The following is a 19,243-nucleotide window of genomic DNA, read 5'->3' on the forward strand; positions in this document are numbered from 1 at the left end:
GTATCTTCTGCAATAAGGACTTATCTTTAGTCTCTGAGAGGAAACCAATGGCAACAGAAATAGCCTATATTGTTTTGGGAGTCTCTTAAGACTTATTCCTAAATTAGCAATTTGAAAGGAGGTTTTCTATCCCTATTATTCTTAGGTTTGGTCCTTTTATACTGTCTCAGATTTCCTGGATGTTTTGTGTCAGGAATTTTTTAGATTTAGCATTTTCTTTGACCAATGTATCAATTCCTTCTATCATGTCTTCAATGCCTGAGATTCTTTCTTCTATCTCTTATATTCTGTCGGTGATGATTGCTTCTGTAGTTCCCGCTCACTTACCTAGATTTTCCATTTCCAGAATTCCCTCAGTGTGCTTTCTTTATTGCTTCTATTTTTATTTTCAGGTCTTAAACAGTTTTATTTGTTTCCATCAACTGCTGTTTGTCTTTTCCTGTTTTTTATTTGCTATTCTTTAAGAGATTTATTGACTTCCTCCTATTTTTGGTTGGCTTTTCCTCGATTTCTTTAAGGGAGTTTTTCATCTCTGCTTTAAGGGTCTCTGTCTCTATCATCATCATAAAGTTGGTTTTAAGGTTGCTTTGACTGTGTTGGAATATTCAGGGCTTACTATAGCGGGATACTTGGGCTCTGGTTGTGTCATATTGCTCTGAATGTTATTGTTTATGTTTTTATACTTATATTTAGGCATCTGGATTTGGAGTTCTTATAGGTCTAGGTGCCAATTTCTGGATTTGTCTTTGTTGGATGGGTATTAGACAATAGTTCTATTTTGTGGAGTAGAACTTAATGCAACCAGAAAGTGGTTGGTTGCTCTCAGAACATTTGTGCAACTATTGTACCTATGGGCATATATTACCTTGCTGGTTATTGTAGTTTGTAGGGTTCATGGTTGAGTAAGATTGTTAATGACTTTTCTTATGACTTTTCTCCCCAAGTAGCATGCATAGAAACCCCTAGCATTATGAAAGCTAGCCAGCAATGCCCAAACATCTATCTAGGTCAGTTCTAGTTTGGTTTTTCCATGTCCTATGACTGAGGAATATGACGTCTTTGGCAATAGGGTCTTCCTATCGAGTTCTGCATGGTAATCAAGAGCAGTGGTATTAAACTGTGTTGTTGGGGGCATCTATTGGATCCCATTGACCAACCATTGGAATAGAGGTAACTCTTTCCTGGCACTGGGATTTTCGTTTGATACCCAGGATATCTGATCAGGCATTGTCCCCTGTTAGAAGGTAACTCCATCCAAACTCCTTTTAGATGTGTATATGTAGGCATTTTAGGAAGCAACTACAGTATAAGGTTTCCATGTGGCTTTTTCAAGTTATTACTGCTAATTATCCCTCCCCATACTCCCTGTTCTCCATTGCCTTCCCATCCACCACCCCACTTAATCCTTCCTGACCCAAAACACATTCTTGCAGTTTACTTTCTATTCATATATAAAGGGAAAGGAGGTTTTTTGTGCCTGGTACTGGGATTTTTGTTGGATAGACTATGACTCTTGGGGAGTATTATCATCGCTGGTAGCATAGCTTGATTTAAACTGTGTAATATATATTCTATATAATATTAGGTAAGATAAGATGATTACTTCCTTATGGACATTTCAAACATCCTTAGTGTTATCTATTCCTCCTGACTCCTATGTTTTATTCCATCTCCACCTCCCCAGCTAAGCCCCCCAATTCTCCCCTTTATGTCATCTGTCTCTTGATATTCCCCTCTGTAAATCTACACAGCTCTCCATACAGTCCCTTTCTATTGTCTTTGATTTTGTAGTCACTCCTGGTGATATCTGAAGAGTTTCTGCTCATCCGAAGATTTGGGCCTAGGATGCAGAAATAACAAAGAACTTCGTGGCACTTGTCTTTCTGGGTCTGGGCTACCTCACTTGGTCAAATATTTTCTAGTTTTATTCCTTTACCTGAAATTTTCATAATTTTATTTTCATTGATCTTCACAGATGAATAGAATCCTATCACCCATATGGACCATATTTTCATTATGCATTCATCAGTTGAAGGACATTTAGGTTCTTTCTATTTCCTAGCTATTCTGAATAGAGTAGCAATGAACATGGCTGAACAAGCATCTGTGAGGTAGGATGCCAGCCTTTTGAATAAATGCCAAGGAATGGTATAGCTTAGCATATGGCAGATTTATTTTTAGCTTTTTGGTGACTTTCACACTGATTTCCAAGTTGCTATATCAGTCTGTGATCGCAACAGTGAATATGGGTTATGCTTTCCCTTCATCCTCACAAGCATTTGTTATGAGTTGTTTTCTTGATCTTAGCCATTCTGGCTGTTGTGAATTGAAATCTCAAAGGAGAGGATTGTTAATCCAGAATATATAAAGAACTCAAAAAATAAAAAGTAAACAAGTGACCCAATTAGACACCGAACTATTGATTTGAGCAAAGGATTCTCAAAAGAAGAAATTAAAATATATCAATTAAAAATATAACTAAGAGATATATTTTAAAAAAGCTATTCCTTATCCTTCTGAATTCGAGAAATGCACATTAAAACTACTTGGAGATGACATGGTACTCATAGTATCTTTTAAGAATGATATCTTCTCATGTGAGGCATCAATCTATAACATCCATCACTCTAAACAATTTAACAATACTTTCTGGATATTCTTTTTATTTTTAAACCATGTCTTTTATATCCTAGGCTGGGCTTGAACTTCTGGTTTCTCACCTCTACAACTCAAGTTCTGGGAGTGGAATGCATTACCATACCCAGTTTACTTTGTGGTGAGGATCAAATTCAAGGCTGTATTCATGCTAGGCAAGCCCTCCACCAACGACTAAAACCTCAGACTTGTGAAGTATCTCTGATGTGTTGCAGGCTGCCGGTCCTCTGAAAGGGTGTCTCAGAACTGAACACTGCTCTCCCACAGTTGTATTACTGCTCAAATTACCCCTCTCTTTTGTTTGCCTCAGTCTTTTTTGTCTTTTTTCTAACGTAAGATAGCATTTATATTTTGATCCATCACATTTCATGACCAACTCATCTTAAAACTTACATATTTTCAAAAATGTGTGAAAGAGAAGCCACATATATTGATAAGTCCACGGTCCACTGCTATGTAAAATTCATAGTCAGTACACAGTCAAAGTAAAGGAAGCTAATGATCTCATTTGATCTCTCTTCTCCCTACCGTATTATTATACCTGATCCTTTATTTTCTTTTTGAAGAGCCTTCTAAATATTGGACAATACTACACCTAAAGGAGACATTTAGAAAATAATAAATTTCCTTTTCTGGTAGTTACATATTTTGTTCTTTGTATTTTTCTGGAAATACTTATTCTTCCTTTGAATATGAAGACAATTTTAAAAATCAGTTTGAAAGTTAAAAAAAAGCTGACAAAAATGTAAAAATATAACAGAATTGTACTTGCATAAATTCCCTGTCATTAACTTTCAGAAAGTACTCTACCACCCTCCATTCTTCTTAATATAGAGGTAAATTTCAATGTACATAATAGGAAGAAAACAAGTTACTTCACAATGATAATGAAAATATTAGGAGAATTGCGAAGCTTCACTGGCATTTCCTATCTTTCTATTTTTTTTACTTTTAAAACAATCTTATTTTGCATACCAATCCCAGTTCTCTCTCCTTCAGGTCCTCCTGCTCTCTCCACCTTCTCCCCACCCCACCCCATCCACACCTCAGACAGGGTGAGGCTTCCCATGGGGAGTCAACAAAGTCGGCCTCATAACTTGAGGCAGGACTAAGGCCTTCCCCACTATATCTAGGCTGAACAAGGCATCCCTCCTTAGGGAATGGACTCCAAAGAGCCAGTTCATGCACTAGAGATAAATACTGGTTCCACTGTTAGTGGCCCCACAAACTGCCTAAGCCACACAACTCTTACCCATATTCAGAGGGCCTTGTTTGGTTTTAGGCAGGTTCCCCAGGTGTCAGTCTGGAGTCAGTGAGCTCCTACTAGCTCAGGTCAGCTGTTTCTGTGGGTTTCCCATCATGGCCTTGACCCCTTTGCTCATATTATTGCCCCTCCCTCTCTTCAAATGGACTTCTGAAGTTCAGCCCAATGCTTAGCTGTGGATCTCTGCATCTACTTCCATCAGTTACTGATGAAGGTTTCATGAAGACAATTAAGATAGTCATCAATCTGTTTACAGGGGAAATGCAGTTAAGGTACCCTCTCCACTCTTGTTTAGATTTTTAGCTGGAGTCATCCTTGTGGATTCCTGAGATTTTTCTCTACTGCCTGGTTTCCTCCTAACCCCATAATGGCTCCCTCTTTCAAAGTATCATATCCTTGCTCCTCTTCTCTGTCCTTTACCCAACTCTACCTTTCCAATCATTCATATTATTCCCCAACTCCTCTTCTCCCCTCTCCACTTCCCTACCAACCTCCACCCTCTCCCCATGCCATCAACTTACTAAAGGGCTCTTGTCTACTTCCCCTTCTCGGGGATCCATGTATGTCTCTCTTAAAGTTCTCATTGTTTCCTGCCTTATCTGGGTTTGCGGACTGTAGGCTGGTTATTCTTTGTTTTATGACTAATATCCACTTATGAGTGAGTACATACTGTGTTTATCTTTCTGTGTCTGAGTTATCTCACACAGGAAGGCTTTTTCTAGTTCCATACATTTGTCTGTAAATTTCAAGATGTCATTGTTTTTTACCATTCCATTGTGTAATTGTACCACACGTTCTTTATCCATTCTTCAGATGAAGGGCATCTAGGTTGTTGCAAGATTCTGACTATTATGCATAATGCTGCTGGGAACATAGTTGAGCAAATGTCCTTGTATGAGTACACATCCTTTGGGTATATGCTCAAGGATGTTATTGCTGGGTCTTGAGGTGGACTGATTCCCAATTTTCTAAGAAACTGCCATACTGATTTCCTAAGTGGCTGTACAAATTTACACACCCACCAGCAATGGATGAGTGTTCCCCTTACTCAGCATCCTCTCCAGCATGAGATTTCATTAGTGTTTTTGATCTTAACCATTCTTACAGGTTTAAGATGGTGTCTCGGAGTTCTTTTGATTTGCATTTCCCTGATGTCTAAGGATGTTAAGCAGTTCCTTAAGTGCTTTTGTCTCTGTTGAGCATTGTTTATATCTGTACCCCATTTTTAATTAGATTATTTGATATGTTGAATCTAGTTTCTTGAGTTCTTTGTATATTTTGGAGATCAGCCCTCTGTCAGATGTGGGGTTGGTGAAGATATTTTTTCCCATCCTGTAGGTTGCTGTTTTGTCTTGTTGACTATGCCCTTTGCCTTACAGAAGCTTTTCAGTTTCAGAAGATCTCATATATTAATTGTCGATCTCAGTGTCTGTGCTACTGGTATTATATTCAGGAAGTGGTCTCCTTTACCAGTGTGTTCCAGGCTACTTCCTACTTTCTCTTGTATCAGGTTCAGTGTAGCTGGAATTATGTTGAGGTCTTTGATTTTAGTACATGAGGATAGATATGAATCTATTTGCATTATTCTGCATGTCGACATCCAGTTATGCCAGCATAATTTGTTGAAAATACTTTTTTTCCATTGTATAATTTTAGTTTCTTTGTTAAAAATTAGTTTTTTATAAATCTGTGGATTAATATTGGAGTCTTCTATTTTATTTGAATGCAGTGGTCCACCTGTCTGTTTTTATGCCAATACCAAGCTGTTTCCATTACTGTAACTTTATAGTAGAGTTTGAAGTCAGGGATGGTGATACTTCTGGGAGTTTCTTTATTGTATAGGATTATTTTGCTATCCTGGTTCTTTTGTTTTTCCAGATGAAGTTGAGTACTGTTCTTTTAAGGTCTGTGAAGAATTGTGCTGGGATTTGATGGGAATTTTGTTGAATCTGTATATTTTGGAAAGATTGCCATTTTCTTTCTTTCTTTTTTTTTTTTTTTTTTTTGGTTTTTCGAGACAGGGTTTCTCCGTAGCTTTTGGTTCCTGTCCTGGAACTAGCTCCTGTAGACCAGGCTGGCCTCGAACTCACAGAGATCCGCCTGCCTCTGCCTCCCAAGTGCTGGGATTAAAGGCATGCACCACCACCACCCGGCTTGCCATTTTCATTATGATGATCCTACCTATCCAAGAGGATGGGAGATTTTTCCATTTTCTGATATCTTCTTCAATTTCTTTCTCTAAAGACTTAAAATTCTTGTTTACAGGTCTTTCCTTTGTTTGGCAGAGTTACTCCAAGAAATTTTTGTTGTTTGTGGCTATTGTGAAGGGTGATGCTTCTCTGATTTCTTTCTTAGCCTATTTAACATCTGATTTTTTGAGTTAATATTGTATCCTGCCACATTAGTGAAGGTGTTTATCAGCTGTATTTGTTCCCTGGTCGAGTTTTTGGGGTCACTTATGTAAACTATCATCTGCAAATAGTGAAAATTTGACTTCTTCCTTTTTCATTTGTATCCCTTTGATTTTCTTTTATTGCCTTACTGCTCTAGCTAGAACTTCGAGTACTGTATTAAATAGATAGAGAGAGTGGACAGCCTTGTCTTGTTCTTGATTTTAGTGGATTGCTTTGAGTTTCTCTCTAGTTTGATGTTGTCTGTTGGCTTGCTGTATATTGATTTTTATGATGCTTAGGTATGTTCCTTGTATCCATGATCTCTCTAAGACATCCTAACAAAGGGGTGTTGTATTTTGTCAAAGACTTTTTCAGTATCTAATCAGATGATCATGTGGTTTTTTCTTTCATTTTGTTTATATGGTGGATTACATTGATGGATTTTCATACGTTGAACCATCCCTGCATCTCTGGAATGAAGCCTACTTGATCATGGTCGATGATGTTTCTGGTGTGTAACCTTGGATTCGGTTTGCCAGTATTTTATTGAGCATTTTTGCATCAAAGTTCGTGAGGGAGATAGTTTGTAATTCTCTTTCTTGGTTGCATCTTTTTGTGGTTTGGGTACAGGGTAACTGTCGCCTTGTAAAAAGAGTTTGGCAGTGTCCCCTCTGTTTCTGTTTAGTGGAACAATTTTGAGGAATATTGGTATTAGCTCTCCTTTGAAATTCTGGTAGAATTCTGCTCTGAAATCATTTGGCCATGGGCTTTTTTTTTTTTGGTCTGGGAGACTTTTAATGATTGCTGCTATTTCCTTAGCAGGTATAGGTCTATTTAAATTGTTCATGTAGTCTTGATTTAATTTTGGTATGTGCCACCTATCAAGAAAATTGTCCATTTCCTTCAAATTTTCCAATTTTGTAGAATACATGTTTTTGAAGTATGACCTAATGATTCTCTGGATTTTCTCAGTGTCTATTATTATGGCCCCCTCTTTGTTTCTGATTTTAATAATTTGCATATTATCTCTCTGCCTTTTGATTAATTTGGGTCAAGGTTTGTCTATCTTGTTGATTCTTCACAAAGAACCAGCTCTTTGTCTCATTGATTCTTTGTATTGATTTCTTTGTTTCTATTTTATTGATTTCAGCCCTCAATTTGATTATTTCCTGCCATCTACCCCTCCTGCATGAGTTTGCTTTTTTTTGTTATAGAGTTTTCAGGTGTGCTGGTAAGTTGCTAGTGTGAGATTTCTTTATGGAGTCACTTAGTACTATGAACTTTCCTCTTAGCATTGCTTTCAAAGTGTCCAATAAGTTTGGGTATGTTATATATTCATTTTCATTGAATTCTAGGAAGTGTTTAATTTCTTTATTTCTTTCTTGACCCAGGGGTGATTCGATTGTTCAATTTCCATGAGTTTGTTGGCTTTCTGCAATTAGTGTTGTTGTTGAATTCTAACTTTAAGCCATGGTGATCTGATAAGATACAGGGGGTTATTCCAATTTCTTTTGTATCTGTTGAGGTTTGCTTTGTTACTGAGTATGTGGTCAATTTTTTTTCCTTCTTTGGGTTTTGCTGGTGTTGGATTATCTATTGCCTGTGTTTTTGTTGGTGTAGCTAGCTTCCTTGGTTTGGAGTTTTTTTCTTTTAGTAGTTTCTATAGTTGGATTTGTGGATAGGTATTGTTTAAATCTGGTTTGTCGTGGGATATCTTGTTTTTTCCATTTATGGTGATTGAAAGTTTTGCTTGGTATAGTAGTATGAGCTGGCGTCTGTAGCCCCTTAGTGTCTGCAGAATGTCTATCTATGACCTGGCTTTCAGAGATTCCATTGGGAAGCCAAATGTAATTCTGATAGGTTTACCTTTATATGTTATTTGGCCTTTTTCCTTTGCATCTCTTACTTTTCTTTTTTTATTCTGTATGTTTAGTGCTTTGATTATTATGTGGCAAGGGGACTTTTTTTGGTCCAGTCTATTTGGTGTTCTGTAAGCTTTTTGTACTTTCATAGGCATGCTCTTCTTTAGGTTGGGAAATTTTCTTCTATGGTTTGAATACAGTTTCTGTGTCTTTGAGCTGGACATCTTCTCCTTCTTCTATCCCTATTATTTTTAGGTTTGGTCTTTTCATGGTGTCCCAGATTTCCTGGATCTTTTGTGTTAAGAGTTTGTTGGATTTAACATTTTCTTTGACTGACGAATCTATTTCCTCTATCGTATCTTCAGCACCTGAGACTCTCTCTTCCATCTCTTGTATTCTATTGGCTATGCTTGCCTCACATTTATCTAGATTTTCCATTTCCAGAATTCCCTCAGTTTTTGTTTTCTTTATTGCCTCTATTTCGGATTTCAACTCTTGAGCCATTTCCTTCACCTTTTTTTTTTTGTGACTTTCTTTGCTTGCTTCAAGCAATTTGTTGGCTTCTTACAATTTTTCTTTTTCTTTTTTTAAATTCAAACATTTTATTTATTTATTTTTTTGCTTTATACCCTTCAAAATTTCCACCTCCTCCCCTCCTCCCATTTCCTTCCTTCTTCCCCTTCCCCCTCCCCCTTCAGTCCTAAGAGAGGGCAGGGTACCCTGCTGTGTGGGAAATCAAAGGCCCTCCCCACTCCATCCAGGCCTAAGAAGGTGTGCATCCAAACAGACTAGGATCCCAGAAAGCCAGTACATGCAGTAGAATTAAATCCCAGTGCCATTATCAATGGCTTCTCAGTCAGCCCCCATTGTCAGCCACATTCAGAGAGTCTGGTTTGATCACATGCTCCGTTCATTCCCAGTCCACCTGGCCTTGGTGAGCTCCCCTTAGATCAGTTACACCATCTCAGTGGGTGGAAGAACCCCTCGTGGTCCTGACTTCCTTGCTCATTTTCTTCCCTCTTTCTGCTCTTCAACTGGACCTTGGGAGCTCAGTCCAGTGCTCCAATGTGGGTCTCTGTCTTTCTCCATCTATTGCCGGATGAAGGTTCTATGGTGATATTCAAGATATCTATCAGTTTTCCTCTACTTTTTTAAGGGAATTTCTCATTTCTTCTTTAAGGGCCTCTATCATCTTCATGAAGTTATTTTTAAGTTCGTTTTATTCTGCTTTATCGGCGTTGGGATGTTCATGTCTTGCTGATGTAGAACCACTAGTTTCTGGTTCTTTATGTTGTTTTTTATGTTGTTGTGGTTATTTTGTTTTTTCAATTCAGAGTTTCTCTGTGTAACTGCCCTGGCTGTCCTAACTATTGTAGACCAGACTTGCCTCGAACTCACAGAGATCTGCCTATCTCTGCCTCCTGAGTGCTGGGATTAAAGGCATGCCCCACCACCTCCTGGCTGTTGAATGTATTCCTACACTGCCATTGCCCATCTCTTCCTCGAGTGGGCCTTGTGCTTCAGGAGATCCCTCTCCCTCCAATTGGTGCAGGTGGGACTTGTGGCTTAGATAGTAGCTCTTCCTCCAGGTGCATGCATGTCTGTGCTGCTGATGGATGATGATATGACTCGGAAGCTCCTCCAGGCATAGATGGGGCCTAGACTCAGGTGGTTGCAGATGCCTTGGGGAGAGGTTAGGAGTATGGGAGGCTGCTGCCAGGTCTCTGAGGCTTCGTTGAGTGGAGTGATGCATGGGGTGTGCCTCAGGGGTCTAAGGCCTAGTGGATAGGGCCCTCCAGCTGGGAGCCCAGACACTCCCTCTCCACGTGTAGGTGGGCAAGGCTCTGGTGATCTCAGATGTTGTGAGGGGTGGTTAGGGGTGTGGGGAGACTGCTCCCAGATCTCTGTGGCTTTGCTGTGTGGGGGTGGGGCAAAGTTGTTCCTCCAGGGGCTAAGGCCTAGAGGAGGGCCCTCCCATCAGGGAGCCAAACACCTCTCCAGGTGAGAGCAGGACCAAGACTCTGGTGGTCTCAGATGCTGTGGGAGATGGTTGGGGGTGTGGGGAGGTTGCTCATAGGTCTTTGTGGTTTTCCTGGGTGGGGGTGGGGCGGGAATGTTCTTCAAGGGGCTAGGGTCTAGGGATTAGGGCCCTCCTGCCAGGGAGCCAGACAATCACCTCTCCAGGTTGGGGTGGGGCCAAGACTCTGGTGGTCTCAGATGCTGTGGGGGTGTTTGGGGATATGGAGAGGCTACCCTCAGATTTCTGGGGCTCTGGTGGGTGGGGGTGGGGCACTTCTGGAGTAGGCTCTAGCCAGGGAACCAGATACTTACCTCTCCAGTCCTTTCTTTCTCTTTTATAGACATTACTTTCCATACTGGTGTTGAACTCCGTCACTCTTGCTGCATTCTGGTTATAATAAGATATTTGGAACTTTCCTTAAACTTTTCAAATGGGAAGAATGGACATAGCTATTATCTATTTTCTGAATTGACATCTCAGGGAGTATGCTATCAAGGCCGAATGCTTTTGTCACCATTATGTTAGGACTTTCTTATCAGGCAATGAATTCTTTTCCATTCTCCTTTCATCACCGACATTCTGTAAGTCCTTGTGAATCTGAAGCAGAAGGGGAATGAGTTCAAGGGCGAGTTCAGGCTACGTAGACTTTTTCTCAAAGTAAGGAAATAATGGTTTCATTTTTTCAATTCTTGTTTCTTTATTTGAGATTTTTGTGCTTCTACCTTGGTTACTAGATTGTTGTCCATACATGCTATTTTAGTAACTTTTGCTTTAGCTGAACCCATTCACACCTTTGGTATTTTATTCCTTATCAACAAAAAATAAGATACCTTTTGGTATTAGAAACTTATTGAACTCAGGTCTTGGGTTTTCTCAGCAAATGTTCTGTCACTGAAATTTATCTCCATCTTCCCCTAATATTCTTAATACAATTAATACTAAGTACAATCTAGGTTCTGGAAAATGGCCCTTGGTCTTTTGTTTTTTTTTCCTCATCCAAACAGAGGGAAAACAAGCATTCCAGTGTAATCATAGTCAAAGAGTTACTAATTTAATAACTCCCTTCACTAGAGCTCCATTCCCCCGTATGAAAATTGGAAATAAGTATTACCTGCCTGCTTCCTGGAATGAAAATGATTCTCCATGTGCTTAGGAACCAGTAGGGGGGACATCCACACCCTGAGCTTTTCCTTTGTCTGCAGGGCTACCTGAAGCAGTGCCGAAAGAGAAGGGACATGTTCAGTGATGAGCAGCTGAAAGTCATCTTTGGGAACATTGAAGACATCTACAGATTTCAGATGGGCTTTGTAAGAGACCTGGAGAAGCAGTACAACAATGATGACCCCCACCTCAGCGAGATAGGACCTTGCTTCCTTGAGCACGTAAGCATCTTATTTTGTTGATTTTAAAGCAATGTTAGGGAACAATAGAAGGGTATGTGAGATTTCTGGTTCTAGTCAGTTGTGGTGCTCTGGAATGGGGGATGAGTTGTTACAGGACTGATTTTGACCCTTAATTTTTAACAAGGTTAGAAGGTTTATAACTTGTTTAGGATTATTTTTCTTTGCTATTATACTCTCTTCTCTCCCAACCTTTGAGGAAGTTATCAAGAGGATTTTTTTTTCTAACTTTTCTTTTCTTGTTGGGTTCAGCTTCATTGAGAGCCAATATTTGGGGCAGAATTCAATATATTCACTGCATAATTTGAAAAATAAGGCAAGGCCTAGTTCTATAGAAAGTAGTTCCTGAAAAGTAATGAAAAGTCAGGACTAGAGTATGAGAAGTGGCAAGTGTAGCAAAGGAGCCATGGGTTTAAAGTAAGCAAACCAGTGACAATTTGGTACCTGTGCCTGAGCTTACTGGGTAACTTTAGCTCTGTATCTTCATATAGAAGGTGAAAAAAATTTACAGCGATACCTTTGTGTTTCTCTCTTCTGTGTATTTTTCATAAACAATTTAATTTTTGATACTATATTTTAAATGTATTTTATTATTTTATGTACATAGATTTTTTACCTGCATGTGTATCTCTGCACCATGTGTATGTGTATGTAGTACCCAAGCTGGCCAAAAGAGGACTTTTACTCCTAATGCTTGTGAGCCAACCTGTGGGTGTTAGGAATTGAACCCTGGTCCTCTGGAAGACCAGCTAGTGCTCTGTATTGCTGAGCCATCTTTTCAGCCCTATAAAGTATTTTTTTTCAAGAGCTAATATATGCATGAGTATCAAAATTCAGGCTATACAGAATAAGTTCCTGGGGGCGGGGGGTGTTTGTTTTGTTTATGGGAATGTGTGCTAAAGGAGTCTTCTAGGCAACTCTTGTATTCAGTGATTTGCTAAGAACTCTGAAATAACATAGTACATAGCTTGTCCATGACTATGCCTTGTTATAATGAAACAGCTAAAACAACCAAGAAAAGAAAAAAGAGAACACCTGGCTGAAGGTTCTAAGAGTTGTATGAAATGTCTCTAAGAAACTAAAGATTCTGTGTCCAAGATTTCATGGGGGATTGATTATACAGGTAGCCTTTGTATAGCATTGCGAAAATTTCAGATTGTGTTAGGAAAGCAGAACACAGATCAATGTCTTCAACCAGAGGTTTCCTTTTGCATTGTCATGTGTGTTATTAGCATTCTTTGGCTCTATCTGCTAGATGCCAAATATCGTTTTCCTGTCCAATGGTTATAACAACCTGTACATGTCTTCCTGCATTGTCCTATGTCCCCTAGGGGATAAGAAGACTCTTTTATGCTTTAATATGTTAATGTTAATATTTTATTAATTTGAATTGAATAGTTTTCATATGATAAAAGAATGTTATAAAACTGGGATAAATATTTGATAATGATATACTATTCACTTGAAATATTGTTTTGCCTTCAAAAGTCACATTGTTCTAGAATGTACTTATCTTTATTTTATTGTTTAGAATGTATTGGGTATAACTTACATATAATATTCCCCAATATGAATTATATATGGCAATGAATTTTTTTAGTAATTGCAAGTAGCTATGTAACAACCATTCTAATCACGAAGTAGTGGTGCATCCCTTTAATCCCAGGACTTGGGAGGCAGAGGCAAGCAGATCTCTGTGAGTTCAAGGCCATCTTGTTCTACAAAGTAAGTTCCAGGACAGCCAAGGCTGTTACATAGAGAAACCCTGTCTTGAAAAATAAATTAGAATATTTTCATTTCTACATAAAAGTTCTTATCTTTCTTTTATGTTTTAACCCCAGGTTCCTTCAAACATTGATATGCTTTTCATTATCACATTACTGCTTCTTCTAGAATGTCATATAAATGAAGTAAAGTGATAGGATCTTTTGTACATGCCCTTTTTCACTTAACACAATGCCATTCATGATGTAATAATTCTACCAGTAGTTGATCTTTTTTACCTACTCACCAGTTAGTGAATATCTTGGTTGCTCCCAGTTATAAATACTTACAAATAAAGTTCCTGTGAATATTCTAGCATAAGGTTTGGTGAAAACATAAATTTTTATTTTGTCTTTGAAAAATAACTAGAATTAGAATAGCTAGGTTGCATGTAATTTCCATAATTTTATAAGTCTAAAACATTTCCAGTGTTGTGCTATTTTACATTTTCACTACTGATATTTTGTTTCAGGTGTCCTATATAATGATTAACATTTGATATTATTAATTTAAAATGATCATCAATTTCATTAAGTAGAAAGTGATATCTCATTATGGTTTTGAAGAATTTTTAAAGAATTTTTAAATTAATATTTTGGGTTAACATACAAAGCAATGAATTTCATTATGGTATTTTTTGTACCTATCTATGTGTTATTATACTTCGTTCTAATTTGCTACTCTCTCTCATTGTCACCCCTATGGCTCCTATACGCTTCTGTCTGTTTTTTCCTTCTCAGTATTGTTTTGGTTGCCTATTCACAATCTATCATGTTTCAATAGGGATTTTATAATTGTGTTACTTTTTGTGAGAATGATATTCTACATTTTGTATGAACAAAAATGTTTTTCTTTGATGTTGTGTTTGTATTTTTATTTTTCCTGAGGCATTATTTTCTAAGTTAATTTTTCATTTCCTTTTTTACCAACTGGTTATTCAACAGCATGCTACTTAGTATCTTAGTCCATTTTATATGGCTATAGCATGATAACTTGTAAAGCAAAGAAATCTGTTTCTTAGAGGTATGGAAGCTAGGAAGTCCCAAAGCATAATCCTACCACAAAGTATGGCAGGGATCTTCTTGCTATATCATAGTATGGCAAGGACATAGGAGCACATACAAGACAGAAAAGAATGAGTCAAACTAACCATTGGATGTAGAGCTTATAGCTACATAACCAATCCACCTTTGCTCTACTAACATTTTGGGGGGTAATGAGGGGAGATGGCAGATCTTAAATTTCCCTCTTCTTTACTTCGAAGATTTATTTTTATTTTAAAATTTGTTATTTAAAATGTAGCCATTAAAAAATCGCACACTATAATTAACCAGACCCAAAGCCTATACAATTCAACGACCTTCTTAATACTATTGCAATGCCAATTAAATTTCAACATAAAATTTAGAGTGTACATTCAAATTATAGTATCCTTCCCTTGGCCTCCTAAAACCATTATTTATGTGCAAAATCCGTTTATTGTACCAGTAATATCTAGGTTTTAGCTAATTACAGCACCAACTCCAAAACTCAACAGTAAGTCTCATTTAAATAAGTTATGAGTGTAAGCCTCAAAGGACCCTTTATCTGAGGCAAATGAATTCCAGCTGTGACAATGAGATGAAAGTAAGTTATCTACTTCCAAAATTTATCATCTCATCATCTCCTGTCTACTATGTACCTGCTGAGAAGTCTTTTTTTTATTTTCTGTTATAAAACTTGAAGTATTTTCATTTTGTATAATCATTTACATGGTGCTATATTACTGAAGAATATTTTTATAAAAGTACGTGATATAGGTTGACCATATCCCCCATATTCTCCATCTTCTTCTTTCTCAACCATCTTCCTCCCATCAGTCTTCTTGTTTCCCTAGACAGCTTCCCTTTTGCTTTTAGATCACACACACACACACACACACACACACACACCTGACTTTAGTAATCTCTATAAAATCTAGGAACAAAAATAACGAGAAACATGCAATACTTATTTTCTAGAACCATTTGCATCAATTTTCCTGAAAATAACATAATTTTATTCTTTATGACTGAAGACATTTTATTATGTATATTGTGATATATTCTTTTTGTTTATATTTTAGCAATACAATGCTTTTATTAATTCTTAGAGAATTTCATACACTGTATCTTGGTCATATTCATCTACAACTCTTCTCCCTAGCTCCTCACAGATCCATCCCTCCTTCTCCCCACATACTCCCCACTTCATATCTCTCCCTCCCTCCCTCCCTCCCTCCCTCCCTCCCTTCCTCCCTTCCTTCCTTCCTTCTTTTTACTTTCTTCTTTTTCTTTTTTGGAAGAGACTTTATGGCAGCAGATATTCTAGTTCCCTCGATCTTACAATCTTTTGCCCCCCCCCCCCCCCATGGTGTTCCTTGAACTTTAAACGGAGGAGCTGCACTGTGAATACATTAACTGGGAATGGACACCTGTCCTTCTTAATTTTCTAGGCTGAGATAAAACACCATGACCAAGGCAACTTATGTTCATTTGGGCTTATGGTTTTATAAGGTTAGAGCGCATAATGGCAGAGTGGAAGGACAGATAAGAGCTTACTTCTTGTCCTGCATGCAGGACAACACACACACAGGGTAGGGATGTTGTGAGTCTTTTGAAACCTCAAAGCCTGTCCCCAGTGACACAACTCCTCCAGCAAGGTTACACCTCCTAATCTGTCCCAAACAGTTCCACCAACTGGGTACCAAGTGTACAAACACCATAGCTCCCCGTGGTCATCTATCTCTGAATCTTTTCTAGTTATAGCTTTCTGCAATTATCTCTATTTACTACAGAATGTAGGTTCTAATAAAGTGTAAGAGCTATGTTATAGGTGTATATAAGTGTAAGAATTTAGAGTGCTGTTAGAGAGTATACTAATTTTAAAAATATTACAATAGTATGTTGTCCTCTGGGTTTCTTGGCCTCACCAGCAAAGATACTTGGGTACATTTATAGTGCCAGGAACTAATTCCTTTCTACTGAGTAGACTTTATGTTCAATTAGGTGACTATTAGTTGTCTCCAGATATGAGTGCCACTATTGCACCTTTGGGGATATATTGCTGTGCTATTTATTGTTGTGCTTTGTTGGGATTACAGCTGATAGGATAATTGGTTGCCAGTCTCTACTGGTGGCTTGCACGGATCCTTCCAAAACTATGAGTGCTAGTCCTCAGCGATGATGATTCTATGTCAGATCCAGATCCCTTCCTCCAAATCCTGTGTCCAGAGTTTGTGGTATTTTCTACAGTAGGGTCTTACTTTTTGTGTGTGTGTGAAAGACACCAAGGACAATGACAGTAGCCTATATTGTTTTAGGAGTCTCTGACTCCCTAATCTGCATCTCAATAGGATGTTTCCCATGCCTAGCACTGTGGTGGTGGTGGTGGGGTGTTAGATAGTGTATGTATTTGGGGAGAAAGAATTGTCACTTCAACTGGCATCTTTAATTAAAATATTTGTAGATGCATTATATATAGCATATGTATACACACATACACTTATGTATATATCACATGAAATTTTGAGTAGCTATAAAATAACACAATGCCCCTTGGCTTTGTCACATATACTTAGTGTTATTTATGCTGCTTCTTTCTCTCTCCCTCTGTGAGGTACGTTTTCCCTAGCCACTTTGGCCCTTTCCTTCTTTATAGCAACTGTGTTCTATTGTTCTCCTGATTAGTGTTCCCTGATCCACCTCCCATGGCCCGTTTTTACTTTCCTAATGTCTGAAGTTACTCCAAGTTATATACTCACATCTATATTTTTATCCATTGTTCTGACGGACACCTAGGGTGAGTCCATGCTATAGATTGTGGCAATCTGCACAAATCCAGATAATGAGCTAACTAGAGTGGCAAGGGAATGAAGAAAAAGACAGACACAGATACAGAGACACAGAAAAGCTGGGATAAGGTTGTCTGGGCTCTCTTATGGAGAAGCCACAGTGCCCTGAAGCTCAGCTTGTTTTATATGGTTGAACAGGGAGGTGAGGTTATTACATAAAGCTGGACAAGGAGGCAGAGCTTAGGTATACAGCTGAAAAAGGGACAGGTTTAGCTAATCTCAGTAGGAGCAGTCTCTATAGGAGAGCTATCTTCAGGCTGTAAATATCCAGAAAGAGAAAACTACAGGGGACATTTTCTGCACACACTGTTAACATTCACACTTGGACCAGAGGAAGGCCTTGTCATTACCTGGGGAAGGCTTTGTTACTCCCATTGGGTATGAGGCCTTGGGGTCCTTGACATGGTCATGCACCTGTCAAACAATACATACCTTCACCAGCAATTCCCTGGCACCCTGCATCACCCCTTTCTTATATGTTCAGAATTGATCTACTTGCTTGGTCCAGAGGCAGCATGGCACCATTCTTGACACCAGACTTTAAGGATGATAGAAAAAGAAAGAACATACAGTTTTTTTTTCTCAGTAGAAAGAAAAGGAATATTTTCACAGGTTAAAAAGATTGAAGTCTCAAATTGTGTCAAAGATTGTTTTTGCAGTAACAAAAGGGAAACCAGTCTGATCAAAAGCATTGTGTTCTTCTAGGAGGTGCTGACACAATTGGGACATATCCATGCTGTTATTATTGTGGGTACAAGCACAGAGGAGGTGGATTCTAATTAATTCCCAATTCTTCCTGTCAGAATCTCAAGGCTCTAACACATCTTGAATAGTTGAACAGTGCCTATTGGGACCCCAGGTGGTTAGAGAAATAATCCTTCAAATAGAAGAACACATTAGTATAGGTTCTGCCTTCTCCTATGACTGGTTTTACATGCATGCACACATCAGAAATAATAGCTGTTGCATTATTTGACTCAGGTTGTTAAAATAGCTGGTAGCATTTATTTTTAATTTTTGAGTTGATAATACAATTACCTGATTTATTTATATTATAATTACTTTACCCCTTTTTTCCTCCTTCCAACCCCTCCCATATAACTCTTTTTACTCTCTTTCAAATCTATGGCCTCTTTTTCATTAATTGTGATATATATATCTAAGTACATAAATATAACCTGTTAGTCTGTATAATGTTTCTTATATGTATGTTTTCAGGACTAGCCATTTGATACTAAATAACCAATTGGTATGGTTTTACCTGGGAAAAATTATTTCACTAGCTCTTAGAATTCCTTAGCTTCCCATGATTCTTTGTGTAAGATTGAGACTTCATGAGCTTTCTACATTAGCTTTGTTATTGTTTTCCATATTCTGCTCTTATTTATGCTGACATGTTGCTGAGACGTTATGGGTGTGTCTTCTGACATTCCTAGGAGACAAAATCTTACAGCAAACTCCCTGATCCTCTGGCGTTTACAGTCCTTTTGCCCCTGGTTCTGCAATGACCCCTGAGCTTCAAGCACGGAAGTTGTGTTATAGATATGTGTCTTGAGAATGGACTCCACAACTCTACATTTCTGTCATGGTCTCCATCTGTTGCAAATAGAAATTTCCTTAAAGATTTCCTTTAAACTACTTATGTATATTTATGTACACACGTGTGTGTATTAATAGTTTGTCAGTTATACAGCAGACAGAGGATTAATGTTCACAACACATAAAGAACTCAAAATTAAAAAATCAAAACAAAACACAAAAACAAAATATGACTCGTTCCATAAATGAGCCTGGGACCTGAACAGAGAATTCTCAAAAGAAGAAATAAAATGTCTAGTAGATTTCTCAAAAGTGTTCATTTGCCCTAGCAGTTAGGGAAATGTAACTCAAAACAACTCAGATTTTTATCTTACCCCAGTCAGAATGACAAAGATCAGCAAAACACCTGACACTAAATGCTGGAGGAGATGTGGGGAAAAGAGAACCCTCCATCATTGTGGGTGGGATTGAAAAC

General features: G+C 38.2%; 1 protein-coding gene across 20 annotated transcripts in view; it reads left to right on the forward strand.

Moving 5' to 3' along the window:
• The window catches only part of Arhgef9 (Cdc42 guanine nucleotide exchange factor 9), a 303,108-nt gene that overhangs the window by 234,028 nt on the left and 49,837 nt on the right, over positions 1–19,243 (forward strand). For all 20 annotated transcript variants that reach the window (XM_075958749.1, XM_075958738.1, XM_075958731.1 and 17 more), the window contains one exon: positions 11,397–11,576. In XM_075958749.1, coding sequence (XP_075814864.1) covers positions 11,397–11,576 — 180 coding nt within the window. The remainder of the gene's footprint in view (positions 1–11,396; positions 11,577–19,243) is intronic.

Source organism: Microtus pennsylvanicus, chromosome X (assembly GCF_037038515.1).
Source record: "Microtus pennsylvanicus isolate mMicPen1 chromosome X, mMicPen1.hap1, whole genome shotgun sequence".
Lineage (NCBI taxonomy): Eukaryota > Metazoa > Chordata > Mammalia > Rodentia > Cricetidae > Microtus > Microtus pennsylvanicus.